The sequence below is a fragment of the Paramacrobiotus metropolitanus genome, unplaced genomic scaffold (genome assembly GCF_019649055.1).
Source record: "Paramacrobiotus metropolitanus isolate TYO unplaced genomic scaffold, Prichtersi_v1.0 Parri_scaffold0000036, whole genome shotgun sequence".
Lineage (NCBI taxonomy): Eukaryota > Metazoa > Tardigrada > Eutardigrada > Parachela > Macrobiotidae > Paramacrobiotus > Paramacrobiotus metropolitanus.
In genome coordinates, this window is record NW_026570256.1 from 662,364 (window position 1) to 680,390 (window position 18,027).

The window sequence follows — 18,027 nt, forward strand, 5'->3', positions numbered from 1 at the left end:
TTATGAGTGTTAGGTTATTTTTAAAACCACCGGTTAATTAGACCGTATCTGATCGCAAATCTCTACAATCTACATACACCTTTTTACATAATATTATTATGTACTGACCACTGAACGGCGGACGTATGGGAGATTTATTACAAGGAAGCGTGCTAAATGCCTACCGGGTATTACGAGTACAACACACATACAAAAATTTTGTATGTGCTTTGTATATAATACAACACATACAAAACTGTCTGCCGGTGCGGAAATAAACGATCTGGAAATTCACCTGCAGCTCTTAAACAGGTTGCACCGGGAACACGCATTCTCGAATATCAAATCAAATCCGCGAAAACTTGCGCAAAGTCAAAAAATATTATTATGCATTTGGTCTGCCGCTTAAATCTATTAAATTTAGTTCGGGCAAGAAAAAAATCCACCCAGTGTTTATGCATAATATAATTATATCAACCACTAAGGTTCGATTTAAGCGAAGCAGTTTGTCAGTACTGTAAGCCGAAGCGTTAATGAAATAAGTATAATAGTTGCATTGACGAAGTCCCATGAATGGGTTGACTGATTCAGGGAGATAATAATAATAATTATGCTGGAGTATTGTCGCTGCAATTTTACGGAGAACATAATCAACATCTGAACTCTACCAACTGCAAGTTAATTTATGAAACCCGGAAGTAAACTTGAATGCTTGATAGTTGACAGGTTACCAAAAGATTTAGGTATTTAGGAAGTTCCTTCAGGATAGAGAGCGCCATCTGGATGCCGGATCACGGGGAGGGCTGATACTGGGCGCAAACGCGTTCCACGGATAATCTTGAAAGAACTCAGCATACAGTTTGATGGAAAATCCGACAACCACGGTGTGGGCGATGAGAATGACAACGCGAAAAAATCTAGCGTTTCCATTGTCGTCGTTGTCGCAGGGTCGAGTGACTAGCATCAAAATGAGCAAGATCACCGCCATTATAGCAAGAAGGATTGCTTGATAGCCGCGCTGTCGCATCTCCGGTTCCGCCCATCCGGTTATGTTGGAGCGGGGACAGTATCCGAGTTCCGTCATATCCAGACCTTCGATGGAAAAAATACACCTCTGGGAATTCTAGATATATTTGTACGGAATGTGATAACTTTGGGAATCTGTCGTACCGCACTGCAGTTGAAAACACCACTTCCTCATGAAATCTTCTTGCCGTGCCTGTTGGTGAATGTCATTGTTCAGCTGCTCCTCATCGGTGCTGTTCATCAGCGACTTTGATGGGAAATATTCAAGGTCTGCTATCCTTATTCTCAGGAAAGGATTCGTGTCCGGTTGCTTTTTAAGAAACTCTGGGTTTTTTTCGACCGGTATCGTTCCGCCCGAAAACGAAATCAGGCCGTTTGTGTTCGGTTGACCTTAAATAGAACCGCGGGAAAAAATTAAATATATTTCTTAAAAGTTTTTACGTTGGGCTATAAGTGTTTATTTTGATATTATAGTAGTATATTTTTTATTTTATTTTTTATAAAACGAGTCTGCAAACTTCGTGTTGCAGAATGTTCCGTTAGTCCGTGACGAGTAAACTCGCACATCAAAATTACAAGATTGCTAGCTGAGAGCATCTTCCAGATAAAATACAATGCCAATGCAAAAAATACAGCAAATGTTACGTAGTGGAAATAGCTGATAGTATTTCAGATTATAATAAAACAGCACTAAAACATACGTCAAAAACCCAAATCGAGTAATTTTCTCCGACAATATGTTTCTGGCACTTACACAAATATGAGGTTATAACACTGGTCATAAACACTGGCATTGTTAGTGTAAAAGAAAAGCTGTTTCATCATAAATAATGAACTATTATTAGGATCAATTAAAAATGGACTGCGCGAGTATTCGGCTGAATTACTGAATCTCGTACTATGAATTTTTCTTTGGAAAAAAAACATATCGAAAGCAACAGGCTCAAACAATAATTGTAGTTCATAATTAACAATTTACTCAATTTTTTCTTTTTTGATTCAGAATAATTTTACTTCATTTATTACAGTATTAACAGTTTTCAAAGTCAACAGTGTTTTATCCTGTTCGCATACGCATTTTGGGGACTGGCAGATTAGCGCAAGTACGAATGACTTTAAAAGCTTACATGGCTTCCCGGTCGCAGTAATTGCCCAGTCCGCATGAAAGAATAAAAACATGGGAACGGCCAGATAGAGCGCCAGATACAAAACGAACCCGCAGCACCACAGGCCGAAACAACAATCGGAATCTTCCTTTGTAGTGATGCTGTTTGTCAATTTCTCCTCCTTGCTCGCAGTAAGAAACTTCCGTGGTCGCCATTTACGGTGAGTGTCCATCACAGCGCGCATCATTTTCCATTCCCACTTTTTCATCAAATCGCACACTTTCGACACAATGCCAGTGTCGTGTCGCGCAGCATCATCACGTATGGCCACGGCAGGTACTCTACATGGAGATACTGTGGAATCCGGTGGTTGAATTATCGCTGTCTTAATGGAAGGAGAATCCATGGAGGCGAGCATTATAACAAATTGCAGGGAGTACAATTTACAGCATAACGCGCAACCGTACCGAAAAATGGTTTTCTTAACGTAAAGCTGCAGTCATATAGCTTGCTGCGGCGTATGTGTATTACAATTTTTATGCCAGGCTCGCATTGCGAGCTATAAAACTGGTTTAGGCAGGATTGATCGTTACGGAAACCAAGCCATATTGTCATAAATCCTAACTGGAATCTTTTGATCGAATAACGACGTTTATAGATTGTGCCAATCGCAGTCTAACGTAAACCGTCCACACTTTGCTTACGATGGCTTTTTTATATAACCTATGAAAAACTGCATTTAGGTAAACCGTAGTTTAGTATTCGCTTGATGCGTCTACTGTCTGGAATACGATCAACCAGGTACTAGCAGGATTTACTGGAATTGTACACGGTTTTGCAAATAAATTCCCGCAAACTTAGCGCTTGTTAGTTAATGGCATTATTGTGTGCAGATAACCGGCTTGTGGATACTGCTAATGTAGTTTTCTTTGTGTTGGCGCCTTGACGGATGTGGCATTAGGATTCCCGTGCATGTAGCGGAAGTGCAGTAACAGCGGTGATTATCGGTACTTATAAAAACTGTGCGCGCAGTTGCATTAGCATCCGGAATAGTTCCCGCCGGGATGTTTGAATTATTATCAGGTTTACCTCATTTTTTATGGGCCGCACGGGAAGGCGGAAGTAGCGACGAAAACCGTCCTCGCACAGGATAAATCAGAAAGTCGATGGGCGGTCCTTGTAAAGTAACACGCGAAGGTAATAATCGATTTACGTACTCGTAAGACGCTGCACCGGCAGGTTGCGTCATCTGCGTTGTGAACCCTCCCAGCAAGTGTTGGCAATCGAGCTACTGTACTTGAATGGATGAGGACCCATCGCAGTGCTGAACTATGGGTCGGCCTGTACGCCTTGGATGTTGTGCAGGAAGTACATCGTTCTTAATCGGTGTACGTCAACACACGGGTTTTGAACCGTTTAATATTAACAGAAATCAGCGGATTAACCAAGTTCAGGTTCAGTTGGTAGATAATCGATATCAAATGCACAAAATTGATTAAGTACTGTATTTCGTACGCGGAAAACAGAAAAATACGGATCATGGCACATCTGCTGATCCAAATTCAGAAAAGTTTCGTTTCTGGAAAAATTAAAATTCTACTACAGTATGCTTGAAAAATGATTGTGTCAGCAGTGGTCAATGTTACATGTTCAAACAAGAGTTAAAAAATGAAAGCAGTAACTTTACAGAGTACTACACACTGTAACACTGCGCAGACGTCTTGCACCGGCCGAAAGCACCCAGCGTTTTGAACAAAATACTAGTAAGCGCGCGACACATTTGTGGAGAGAAACCAGTGCTTTTGCAAATGCGGGTGATTTTGCTACTGACGAATCCAGACTGTACAACGGTCATTAAGGATAGGCCATTAAGGAGCAGCGGATTCCGTTCAACAGCCCACACTAGACGGTTGCTAGGACGTCAAAGAAGCCGATAGCTACCGTCGCGTAATATCGATCGGTAGCAGTATTGTAATATTAGTTGAATAAATTATAAGATAAAGCGGAAGCCGTGCAAGAGCTCATGCGGCTGAGTTTTGCGGCCCGGTTTTGAAACTGAAGGTCCCGCCAACGCCACCGTGGCGGTGACGAAGACAGCCAGAAAAACGTAAAACGTCCTCTAGCAGGCGGCTCGAAGCGGAACTTGGGGGCAACATCCGGGGTGAAGCGCTGCTCGCGGTTGCGACGACACCATGCAGTGACCCCCACAGGTCATTATATTGTAATTGCGCATCCTAGGCCAACTTTGATACACGGCTCGGAGGTATCAGGCGCAAACGGACTCGACAGGAATTCTTGACAGGAAGCAATGACATCCTGTATAATGATGTGGTACGCAATCGAGACCCCGACAACCGCCGTGTGAACCAGAGCCAGGACCGCAAAAGCGCATTTGGTCGCTCTGCTGTTTCCGATCCCGAAGACAAGTTCCATAAACGTAAGAACGAAGGGAGAAAAAATGGCCGCCATCCCTTCGCTGACACCCGCCAGGGGCGCTGGTCGGCTGCTCCATCCTGTTATATTGGTACGCGGACAGTATCCCAAATGCGACATATCGATACCTGTAAAATGCTGCAGTTATAATCAAACAACGTTTCAACATTATGCAGCTTCACAATAATCGAGAAACTGCGGGGAAATACAGTCTGTACTACAGCCCTGGGCAGCCAAGTTGGGGCACTTTTTGTGAAAAATTATCGTTGCTCAGCCATCGATAGAAAAATAGCTATTTGATTTTTATATGATTGCTGTATGTGTCCAACATCTTTTGCGCTCAGGAGTCTTACGATGGGGGTGTGTTTCGGGGAACAGTGAGATCGAAAGCTGAGACACCCAGCTTCGAAATGCGGCTCGACCCAGTTGCAGTTAGATTGATCTTCCCGCGTACAATTTGTTTAAAAATTCGGGTGATGCTTTTGTCCAGAAAAAGTAATTGTATGGTGTTTCTCATCCAGTGCTCCTTTGGAATCTATCGGGCCTCGCTCGATTTCCGCTAAGCCGACGTGACCTTTGCAGTTTTCTCACAAGCACTGCCGAAGTGCCCAGTGACCTTCTTTGTTCGCCAGCCCTGCAGCTGCAGGATGTCGTAGACAACCAATTTTAATAATATCTCGTTTAGGAGGTACTTAGCGTCGACTTAGGCTTTTTTAACCCAAAAATAATCGCAACCGCATGCCGTTCCCAAAATTTTAAGCAAACCCCATGGCTGTTTCTGTTTACCGCTTAATTCGTTTTTCCTTCCATTTGTCAAGCACTCCCATCTTTCCGGCCATATTATAAAAATCCTTAGAGACATCAAAATTGTCTAATGGGATCAGTGTTCTATCTATGAAAAACATCAGCTCGAGGTAGCCCGGGTCTGTGCGCTAGGCAACAACGTTCTTCGTCAGGTATGAATTAACATACAAGTCTATGGAAGGTCTACAATGTTTTGTAGTCGCCCCGAGCAACGATCGCGAAAAAGTTTTCTAATACCACGTAATGAATGCATAATAGTTAACTCAGCATTTTAAAAAAAAACGTTACGCAAAAATACAAGTTCGTGAACATTCTAGAGGGGCGGTAATAAGCAGCCTAAAAACAACCCCTACCCCATTCCTTTAATCGTTGCTCGGCTCCCTACTGGCACACCAAAAGATACCGGTTTTAGCACTCGTAGATTCACAATTAAAAGTTACACTAGAAAAATAAGGAAAGCAAGACAAAACAATGTTTAGGAATATTTAATAATTATTTTCCAAAAGTGCCCCAACTTGGCTGCCCAGGGCTGTAGTTTGTGATGACTTTCGAGCCATCAGTGGCACTGAATCTAGAACAGCGCTTCTACATTATAAGAGCCAAGATCGTTTTATTTATACCAACTACACACATACGTCTGATTATATGTACAGTGCATGTTATATATACAGATGTATGTACAAGCCGGTCCGGAGTTAGAGCACGATACAGAACTGCTAACGCATAATAAGCGCGATGTTAGCGCCTAGCCCTATGGCCACTACACTACGCCTACCACAATGCGTAAAAGCGCTCCGCAGTTAGATTGTCCCTTACTGCACCGACTGTTTTCTGGCCACCTTCCGCAAGGCAATTACGATATACTCATTAAAATGTATGGCGTGTACCAGGCCACCAGCCAGCCAAAAGCATGTTACGTGTTTAAAGAGTGTGGCGTAACGTGGCGTAGTATGTTGTTTGGCGTAATCCATGAATTTACATTGTTCGCTGTTCTCTATCGTGCTCTATCTCCGGACCGGCTTGTACTTTGTCTGTACGGTGTAACGGGTACATAATACTGATGGTCAATATTCTTACCGCACTGCAAAGAAAAGCACCACTTTCGCATGAAAACGTCTTGCTGGTCGGATGCGTTGAAATGGTTATTCAACTGGTCCTCATCGGTAGCGTTCAGCAGCGCTTCGGACGGTTGGTAACTGAGACCGTTCCATTGGGTTGAAATTTTGCCGCCGGCAAATGCGATAAATCCGTTCCCGTTAGGTTCACCTTTAAACCAAAACTGAACTGAAAATTAGAAGTATCTTTAAGCGGCATCTGCCATTACAGATAATACTACGCCTGCGCGGGTTTACACTAATAAAAGTTTGTTTTTAACGTCAAAAACAAATTGAAAATTTGTTTTGGACTCGAAAGAAACACTCAACGGTTATCCGGCGATGGGCTCGTAAAGTGAGAAATAGAAGCAAGTGATCTTCGTCGTAAATGCGTAAATTTAAGTATATTTGAAAAAACCTTTAAAGCTATAAATTTTACTGGTAAACTCACAATGTCTCGCGAATGGATAAATTCCCGAAAAGGACGAACCGAACAGACTAAGAGGAACCATAATATAGAGAGTGAGGTAAAAGAGAACGAACAGAATGGTGCAATAAAAGAGAACGAACAGCAATGTCTAGCCGAATCCGTTCTGGGTTCATTTTCACGGTAATCTCTTAGGCATTCGAACAGCATATCCACAGGAACCAACATCCAGTCCAACAATCTGCACCACAACCTATTCACAGAGTGCAAAACTTTGGACAAAGTCTTTCTCTGTCCCCGCATCCTTGATTTACACTCAGCACCGTACTGAGCGGCTGTGAGAGTGTGTGACGGTATTCCAGCGCTCGGGGATGATAGTACCGCTACTTTGGTTTCGGACACGGGGAATCCGACTTGCATGGTATGAAATATACGTTCAAAAAATTCGATGTTGTCCGTTGATTTCTAATCCTGGTTTTCTTTACAAACGTTTCTTTACAGACTTAATATTCCGTTTATTCAAAATCGTTCTATCTGCCCGTAACCATGCAAGCCGATATGAAACGCACCCAGCGAAGTTGGTGCGGTTGCACAAACAATAATCACTGTAAGTCAATAAAAATGCACGACCCTAGCGGCAACTGTGATAAACTGGTGCTCTTGTGGGTGGTAATTCTGAACCTTCCTGGCCTACTCACACCTGCTGTTGCGCACGCAATACCTAAAGGTACTGTGTACATCCCGTAATGATCATCCAGTCTACCCAGTAAGTTTTTTTATTATTTAATAGTAGAGTACAAATACCTTTGATCTGCTGCCATCAGCTGGCAAAATAAGTAAGACATACAACCGCTTACTGTGCCTGTAGGCATATAAAATCAATACGTACGTAACTTCAGTACTTGTAGATTCGTCTAGCTGTTACTTGCAATTATTGTTTCCAATGAGAAGTGTATGAACAACTGTTAACCAGGTTCGCCTTTTCTCATCTACCTGGGTAGTATCCGACACTCTGCTCCCTTCATAAACACACCCAATTCAATTGACAGTTGCGGGAATCTAGAGGGCACTCGGTGAGTCAAATATTCTAATCGTAAGAAAAGATATGTCACATTAATTTAACAGAGAATTGTTCCATGTAAATAGATTTAGGAAAGTAACAATTACGTGTTGCTTAAATATTATGTTGAAACAATACTGTAAACAAATACTGTAAAGTGTAAACTAACAGCTGTAAACTAATACTGTGAACAATGAAATATACACTGCGTGGACAATCTCTCGATTGTGTAGCGGCAGCTTCGGCATAAGAAAGAGGAATACTGGGATTTAAAATAATTTCGGATTTCTGTATATAGAAGGAATAATAATAGTACGGGAAAGAATTTTGTGAGTGCATGAAAAACATGAGAGGTTGTGAGTGTTCCTTTACTACAGTTGAGAACTTGAAAATTGCGCGTTTAGTTAGTAACTTTCCATAGGTTTACACAGTCATTTTGGTAGTAGTAATATGTGTAGTCAAGAAAGTTGATTGCTTAATAGAGCGAACTATTATTTCTTGCACTGATAGTCTCGGATGTGAAGTAACGGGTGGTTTGTATATGGGATGTAGGCTGGGACGTACATTAAAGGTTGTTCGAGAAAATGTTTGATTTAATTGGTTTGTTGACTGGATTTTTTTTAATTCGGTGGGTATATTAGAAGTTGAGGAAAGTTGTGTTTGAGTTATTATGGATTTGACGAAGCATATGCAGTGAGGAAAATGTTTTTCTTGTTGGTTATTTTCTGATGGCCGATTTAGAATTTCGGAAGCGTACTGATTTAGGTTGTTGCGTTTTGTTTGGCTTTGGTCTTTTTAGGTTGAGTATAATTTAGTAAGTTTTCTTTCATAGATAGTTTCTTTTAAGTATTGTTTTTTTAATAAAATAACGGAAACTGGTTGTGATCGCAAGAAATACATGCGTGAGTATGTGTGTGATTATAGAAAAAAAACCGCAAAATGGAGACTGATGGTAATTGTAGCAAGGAAGATAATGAAGTAGTGATGATGTTAGACATGAAAATGTAAAGTTAAAACTCAAAAATGTAAACTCAACAGGGTCAGCAAAACACAACAATTCAGGACAAAATCGTAAAGTAATGCTTAGAAAAGATCCGGACAACCATTACACATTACCATAATCCGCAAATGTCGTTTAGCACCATTGTGATATGCTTGACTACCTCGTGTAACCTTTCCAATTTTTGGATATAAAAACTTAGCAACACTTTTATTACCTAAATCTTTCCCTTCACAAAAATTGTCATTTGTCTTTACAAAAACTGTCATTTTCAAGAACATAGTTAATCGTCCGTTCTACCTGATCCCGTTGATAAAGGTTTAGAGCTCGAAAACGTATGAGCAATCTTTTTGAAACCTATTTTCTGCACTTAAAAGACGCAATTTAAAATAATTTTCAGGTGAAATACTCTAAGGCCGATGATCAGTTAAACCACCATAACCAAACGGAAATAGATTAGGATACGCTTTTTTCTTCTAATCCAGTTTGTGATTTCCAGTCCCAGATTAATTCCGAAATCAAAAAACCCGTTATTAGAAATCAAAAAATCAAGCGCCTTATAGACAATATTAAAATCAACGGAATAAATGATTTTTCGACTACAATCATCAAAATCGTTTTTTTTAGCCTGACAAACAGCTAATAAACAATCTGTAGCCGGACATGGTAGCAAACATTCGAAATTTTCACTAGGATCACTAGTTACGTGAAATAATTGCCCTACACATTTTGTTAAGCTATTTTTCAAATGCAATGTTGTCGAAAAAGGCTGTACTAAACGCACTGCCTGGACTTCCATGTAACCAAGATTATTTAACCAATTCTCTCTACCAATATCTAAACAATTTCGCCGTAAATCGTAAACACAAAAATTAAAATTTTTATGCTTATGCAAAGTCATACATTCTGCACATAGTCTAGCAACAGCTTTTAAATCACTATGTAACATTCCTGAATTATCACCATTAAAATCAGATGCAACTAAAATATTGCAACAATCGCACGGCAATAAGCAACCATGACCTTTCTCCAATAATTTTCTCCAAACATACCAGAAAACGCACCACGTTTAGTATTCGATTACATTTTTGTTTTTTAACTTTTACATTCTCATATCTACCATCATCACCACTTCCTATATTATCCTCCCTGCTACAATTACCATCAGTTTCTATTTTGCGTTTCTTTCTATAATTACGCATATACTCACGCATGTATTTCTTACGATCACAACCACCTTCCATTATTTTATTAAAAAAAAGAATTCTTAAACGAAAATAACGTATGAAAGAAATCTTACTCAACCATACTCAACCAAAAAAGACTTACCAAAGCCAAATAAAAGACAGCAACCTTAATCAGTAAGTATCCACAAATCCACACCGGCCACCACAAAATAACCAACAAGAAAAACATTTTGCTCACTCCATATACTTCGTCCACTCCATAATAACTCCAACACAAGATTCCTCAACTTCTTATATACCCACCGAACTCAAAAAACCCAGTCAACAAACCACTTAAACTATACGTTTTCTCGAACAACCTTTTAATGTACCTCCCAACCTACTTCCCATATACAAACCACCTGTTCCTACACAACCAAGACTATCAGAGCAAAGCATAATAGTCTGCTCCATTAAGCAATCAACTTTCTCGAAATTTCTTGAATTTTCCGCAACAATCCATCACCATCTACAATCCGCAACACACTCCACTTCCTGTAACACTTCATTAAACACTCAAATACAAACAACCAGAAAGTCGAATATATTTATACCATACTACAGTAAAACTCCCACTACCTTCACCCTAATTCAATGTAGAACTTTTTTTCCCTACACTGGATTAGTACACCCTTTCTTCATTATCACTTTTCGTCAAACATATCACCTTTAATATAATTTACTATATTATTAAATTCCTTATTCATCACTTTATATTCCTACCCCTTATAATTTCCACATACAATATGCTCCTGCAATGTACTCCCACATTATGTAGGAGCATATTGCAATGTGCTCCTACATATGTAGGAGCACATATATGTAGGAGCACATTGCAAGGTGCTCTTACATATGTAGGAGCACATTGCAGGAGCATATTGGATTACGTTTGTTTGGATACTAAAATTCCGTTTTTCTCCTCCAAGAACCGATGCAATGTGCTCCTGCATAATGTACGAGCACATTGCAATGTGCTCCTACATAATGTAGGAGCACATAATGTAAACTAAAAAAGATGCAGAGCTAACAACGCCATCTACCACTTTCACACATCGTTACTCGACTCATGTCACATGACTCATGTCACATGACTCGTGTCACATGACTGTTAGGCCCCACCGCTTCCTTCAACCGGCCGGACCCTTCCGTACTCTACGGGCGCCAAAAATTTTTTTTGTTTACACACGGATATCGAAGACCAAAAACCGAAACTACAGTTTCATATATGCTACGACTGATTCTAGTCGTATACCGCATATAAGAACCTGCCACGGTTCAAATGAACCTGCCGCAAAAATTTACAAAGACTACGAGCAGTGTCGCAGATGGCTAACACTCTGCAACACTACCTTTATCTACTAGTTGCAGTCATTGTCAGTGAAGGAAGTTTTTCTCGGGTCATTGGATCCAGCTGCGCTTTTGAATGCATCTTCGTAAGCAAAATCGATTCGGTTTGGGAGAACATATTTAACGGAGCAGTGCACGCTTCAAGTCAAATCACATTGTGACGCAATCGTTCACAGGCGGCATGTTTATCTTTGATACTCGCCAGTCGTAATTATTCAGGTTTTTTTCTCATATTCGCAACAGAAGCGGTAGCTCCTCCTTAAACATTCGCATTAAGCTACGTGTATATATACATTTTCCATGAAGAAAATGAAAACAAATACGCAATTTCTCGGAGAATGAGAAAGCAGCCTTAGTTTAGACTGAAAGGACAATTTGAAGCTGTTTGATATCCCCATGCGTAAAATATTCCAAACACCGCGTTACTACTAGTAACGCGGTGTTTACTACAATATGTACAAAATCTGCCATGTCCATGTTTGATACACAACACGATGGGATCCGGCGCGAACGCACTCGAGCGGAACTCTTGGTAGGCAGCAACGACATCTTGTATAACGACGAAATACGCTACCGAAACACCGATAACCGCCGTGTGAATGAGGAACAGAACCGCGAAAGCGCATTTTCGAGCCCTGCTATCACAATCGCTTCCATACTCATAATAATAAAGGGCGAGAAAACAGACGCAACCGCTTCCCCGCCATTCGCCATCGGTGCCGGTCGGCTGCTCCATCCTGTTATGTTGGGACGTGGACAGCATCCCAGCTGCGACATATCGATACCTGCAATAATCGCCAAATAACAGCAACATCTCTGGGATGAAGAATTGAGCAGCTGTACACTGCTTGTTTGCACATAATCTCACCGAATTTCAAAGAGAAAAGAGAAGCAATATTTTCGCATGAAAACAGTCTCTGGATCCGATGCGTTGAATTGATTATTCAGGTATCGCTCCTCGGTTTCGTTCAGCAGCGCCGCGGACGGCTGATAATGGTGGCCATTCCATTCGGTTGCAATTGTGCCGCCGGCGAAGGCAATCAGTCCGGTCTCATTTGGCTGACCTTTAATTAAGACCGAACTACAAATTCCATTATGACTTGAAACGCAAAGAAGATTCGCTTAGTTGCTAAACGGTTACTGTTGCTCCATTTACTGTAGCAAAGTTAGTCTACAGAGTTGGCGCAGGGTAAATAACAATTCCAAAGTGTGTACTAACTGGACAGTAGTACGCGTACTTACGCATAAATACTTAATTAACTGTTGTTCTTAAATGACTGCAAGCATTTGCCGAACAGAAATAAAGATGAATGTCCTTGTACGGTTTCTCATCGAATCAAATGCAGGTCACTGAATTATTATAAACTTAATTTAGACAGTCTAGAAAAGAAACTCAAAACGTGCTAAGTTTGATTGATATACTCACAATTATTCCCGCGTTCCCGGATCTCCAGTGAGGCCCCACCAAACAGAATTATAGGTACCCCGATATACACAACCAAGTAACGAGAAAGCATAGCCACATGCAACGCCAGCGCCAAGCCGCTTCGGATTTGTTCCCATGCGACCCCCGTTTGTGTATGCATTCGCGCCATTTGTCCACAGGAACCAACACCCAGTCCAGCCATCTGCATCCGCACCTCTTCACGGAGCGCAAAACTATGGATACAGTCCTGCTTTTGGCTCGCGTCAGTGGTGCACACAAAACTCCAGATTGCAGGGCAGCGCTGGTTTGCGGCAACATCTCGATGTTTGGGGGTTGCCCCATCGCTGCTTTGGTGTCGAATACTGAAAATTCGGCCTGCATGACAGGAAGTGCACATCGCCGGCTCACGTTCACAAGAGTTCCATGTTACCCACTGACTGGTACTCCTGGTTTTCTCGGAAGGGTAAAAATAATTGCTCTTCTCTGACAAATGAACACATAACCATGCAAATCGATACGGAAAGAACAGTTAGAACGGTTGCAGCAATCCAGCAAAGTGCACAAAGTTAGCAGCATTGAAGTAAATAAATTAATACTCTGGTAATTACTTTAGAAACGCTGCGGATTATCCCACAATGCGCATACCCTCTCGTTTTTTATCGGCGCTCCGTGAATTCCGGTTGTTCTGCTGTCATCTGGCAAATATCACCCAAAACAGCGCCTATCGGCACGCAAAATCGATAACTTGTAATTTTACAGTTTTGCTCATCAAGCATGTTAAGTATACTATTTCCTACAAGCACAGTGCGGCTGTATGGACATCTGTTGGTATCCTTCTGCTATCATCAGGTCCTGAGTCCGAAAAACGCAGACCACCTCGTAAAACTCAGGACATTCGTCCGTTTCCATTTGACCACCAGGCCAGTGGGCCAACCGATCAAAAGCCGATGCACACCACGACACTTTGATCACAGAACGAAACCGCTTTCTAACTTCTCTAAGTTGGAACCAGTATTTGCGTGAACTAATGTGAACCACTATGAAATAATTTTATTATGAACGCAGAACCACTTGGCGCAGCTGTACGTTAAGAATGGTTGTATTGAAAGAAACTAAATATTGTGTTAAAGTTTGACTTGTTATACTTAGTACAGAATGTCAATTGCGTAAAATAGTGGTACCATATCGATGTAATGCACCATCAAATCAGGGGGGCAATGTCGGTACGGATACCGACCACGATTTCGTCTCCAAATGTTACTATTATGGCCCAGCCTGATGGTGATGGACACGTTTCGTTCGTTTCGTTTCGTTTTCGAGGGGCACACTTTGCGCCGGACAAACAACGAACGGCAGCACACCCGGCACTGAACAGGCTCGGTGCCCCTTTCCATCTTTGTTTAGCAAACGGTGGACCAAACATTATTGTCATTGTCGCCGCGGTTGCGGTATGTAGCAGCCACGCGGCCCACGCCATGTGATGATGACCTTCATTTTCGCTCTGTTTGTGATTAAAACTGGACTTTTTGCTGATTATTGGAGGAATCGCACTCACTCATTACAGACGACGTCATTCCGAACAAGAAGAGGATGAGGATGAAGAGGAATCACAGTGTTGACCGGTGCCTCCATCTAAACATATTGCATTTAACCAAATCACATGATATCAAAAGATACGTGCATGATAAACGCTAACTGAGGCAAATATCTGAAGTTTACGAAAAATTTTACTTTGAAGAAATGGATTTTCTGCCAAGAAAGCATTCGGAAACAAATTACGTATGGGATATTCGTGGGCAATTTGAAGTGAGAACATCCCTGATCTGTTAAAAATTTGACACTACAGTTCATGTACAGATACAATCACAACAACCGCGGTTAAGTGCGACAGTTTAGCGTGTGCTCGGGTCGTTTCCTCATATCTGCTGATGGACGCTAAGAAAATAACGATGCGCAGAATAAATGTTCGTCAGGAACTTTTCTATGTTGTCATTTGAATGGTCTAGTTTTTTGTGTGGATTATTTGTATACACAATTTCGCTTACCATTTGAAAAGTACAAATCATAACAAAAGTCTCTCTCGGGCAATTTGCGAAACACACAAAAGTGGATTACACAGAACGGTACCTCAAAGTACCTGTACAAGTTGAAGTTATCTGCAGCACTGCACTGATCACATTTACAAAAAAATGCGATCTGTTTTACATTTCGCAATTCCACGTATTCTGTACTACAGTCTGTACTACAGGTTAACCCAAATACAGCAGGTTCACCTTCTATTGGAGATCTACTTTAGTGATTTCCAAACACACCCTTTGACAGCATAGTTATAAGTGCCAGGTGATCTTCAAAACCAACAGTAGATTAGATCGTATTCGATCGCAAATCTCTACATATACCTTTTTTATGATATTATTATGTACTGACCACTAAAAGGCAAATATAACGGAGATTATTAAAAGGAAGCGTGCTAAATGTAAATGCCTAGTACATGCAAAACTGAGTGCCGGTGCGGAAATGAATGATTTGGGAATTCACTTGCAGCTATTAAACAGATTATATCGGGGATGCCCCTTCATCGCATATCAAATGATATCGAATCCCCAAAACCTTGTGGAAAGTCAAATTCTATGCATTTGTTCTGCCGCTTAAATCTATTTAAATTCAGTTCGGGCAAGAGAAAAATCCTCAAAGTGATTACATAAGGTTCGGTTTAAGCGAAGCAATTTGCCAACACAGTAAGCGCTAATGAAATAAGCTCAATGGTATTGTCGAATTCCAAGAATGGGTTGTCTGCCCCAGGGAGATAATGATAATAATTGTGTTAGAGCACTGTAGTTGCAGTTTTACGGAGAACATGATCAACACCTGAACTCTGCCAACTGCATGGGAGTTAATTTATGAAACTCTGAAGTAAAACTTTTGAATGCTTGAAAGGCTACCAAAATAATCAGGAAATTGGAGGTCCTTTTAAGACATAAAGGGCCATTTGGATGCCGGATCACGGGGAGGGCTGATATTGGGCGCAAACGCGTTCCACGGATAATCTTGAAAGAACTCAGTATACAGTTTGATGGTAAATCCGACAACCACGGTGTGGGCGATGAGAATGGCAACGCGAAAAAATCTAGCCTCCCCATTGTTGTGGTTGCTAAAAGGTCGAGTGGCTATCATCACAAGCAGCAATATCACCGACATGACGGCAAGAAAGACTGCTTGATAGCCGCGCTGTCGCATCTCCGGTTCCGCCCATCCGGTTATGTTAGTGCGGGGACAGTATCCGAGCTCCGTCATATCCATACCTGCAATAGAAAAACTTCGTGTTACAAAATTCTAGATAATCTATACGGAATCTAAAAACAGGGGATCTGTAGTACCACATTCTAGCTGAAAGCACCACTTCCTCATGAAATCTTCTTGCCGTGCCGGTTGGTGGATGTCATTGTTCAGCTGCTCCTCATCGGTGCCGTTCAACAGCGACTTTGATGGAAAATATTCAAGGTCTATTATTCTTTTTCCCAGAAAATAAATCCTGTCCGGTAACTTTTTAGGAAACTCTGGATTCTTGTCGACCGATATCGTTCCTCCCGAAAACGAAATCAGGCCGTTTGTATTCGGCTGACCTTTAACAGAAGTGCCAAAAATTCATTAGCCCGTGTTGCAGAACATTATACAGTGGGCGAAGTGTAACAACTTCGTAGTGCGAGATGTTCAGTGAGTTTGCGACGAGTTGATGCATACATTGTAATAGGATAGATAGCTAATAGCATCTCCGAGAAAAAACCAATTTCCATGCAAAAATCAGCCAGTTACAGAAAATTCAAAATGGGTAGATGAATGAATTTTTGAGATAGTAGAACGCAAACCAAAAATAAGTGGAGCTGATAAAAACGTGTCTTGTTACTGTTAGAGATAAACAGTTCCATTATGAAATATTATTAGGACAAATACCGGTAAAAGATAAACTGACTGTATTATGGATTTTTGTTTGCAAAGAAATCACATCTTAGAAAAGAAACTCAGATTTTAACTTTATCATATTTATTAATCCTAACCGAATTAAATCCAAAGATCTAATTTAGTCATTTTTTTAATTTTTAACCATTAAGCTTTAAGCAGTGTACTACAGTAGCGGTTGCAATTATTATTATTTTGGTGGCCACTGCCAATAAAGATCTAATATTTAGTCATTTACACGGCAAGAGAAAAATCAAATTGATTGCAAGAGCAATTTTTTCCTTTCGTTATTAACAATTTATTTACTTTTTTCGCTTTTAAATAAGAACGATGCTGTTTCATTTTTTTCTGCCATAATCAATAATATGCACTGATGCCCAGTAACCTTTAAGCAGGTTTTTTGTTCTGGTCGCGTATGTATTTTGGCGTAGAAAAGCAGTAAAAAAAGCAAAAAAATAGCTTAAGGGCACATAATGTTAAAACTTACAGGGTTTCCCGGTCGCAGTGATAGCCCAGTCCGCATGAAAGAGTAAGAACAGGGGAGCGGCGAGATAGAGCGCCAGATACAAAACGAAGCCGCAGCACCATAGGCCGAAACGCCAATCCGAATCCTCCTTTGGGATGATGCTGTTTGTCAATTTCTCCTCTTTGCTCGCCGTCAAAAACTTCCGTGGTCGCCATTTACGGTGAGTCTCCATCGCAGCGTGCGCCGTTTTCCATTCCCACATTCTCATTAAACCGCACACTTTTGATACAATCCCACTGTCGTGTCGCGCATGGCAACGCCAAATACTGTACAGATACATGGCGATACTGTGGAATCCGGTGGTTGAATTACCGCTATCTTAATGGAGGGAGAATCCATGGAGGCGAGAATTATTATAAACCACAAGAAATCACTATTTGTAGAATAACGCGCTACCGTGCGAAAGAAACGGTTATCTCAACGTAAACCTGCATATTATACATAGTAGACTGCGCCACATGAGTAGTACATTTTGTTTTGCGGCGTCGAGCCATAAAACTGGTTTAGACAATTCTCACCGGAACCTATGGATCGAAAAATATAGCTTTTGCTGCAATCACAGACTACCGTAAACGGTGCATTCTTTGCTTGCGGTGCCTTTTTATATCAGCTATGA

The 18,027-nt window shown here is 41.0% G+C and overlaps 2 protein-coding genes across 3 annotated transcripts; both read right to left on the reverse strand.

Moving 5' to 3' along the window:
• Window positions 1–286: 286 nt before the first annotated feature.
• Window positions 287–2,708, reverse strand: LOC129589696 (uncharacterized). The gene is made up of 3 exons (XM_055484536.1): window positions 2,133–2,708; window positions 1,150–1,395; window positions 287–1,071 (listed from the first exon to the last, which is right to left on the reverse strand). Exons 1-3 carry the CDS (start codon window positions 2,527–2,529, stop codon window positions 740–742), a joined length of 975 nt encoding a protein of 324 aa, XP_055340511.1. The 5' UTR covers window positions 2,530–2,708; the 3' UTR covers window positions 287–739.
• Window positions 2,709–15,460: 12,752 nt separating this feature from the next.
• Window positions 15,461–18,027, reverse strand: LOC129589667 (uncharacterized). Of its 2 annotated transcripts, none has more exons than XM_055484505.1 (3): window positions 17,373–18,027; window positions 16,309–16,551; window positions 15,461–16,230 (listed from the first exon to the last, which is right to left on the reverse strand). In XM_055484505.1, the coding sequence occupies exons 1-3, from the start codon at window positions 17,689–17,691 to the stop codon at window positions 15,899–15,901; spliced, it is 894 nt and encodes a 297-aa protein (XP_055340480.1). In that variant the 5' UTR covers window positions 17,692–18,027; the 3' UTR covers window positions 15,461–15,898. The 2 variants fall into 2 exon arrangements, with proteins under 2 accessions (XP_055340480.1, XP_055340479.1); XM_055484504.1 differs by having other exon boundaries at window positions 16,306–16,551; window positions 17,373–18,010.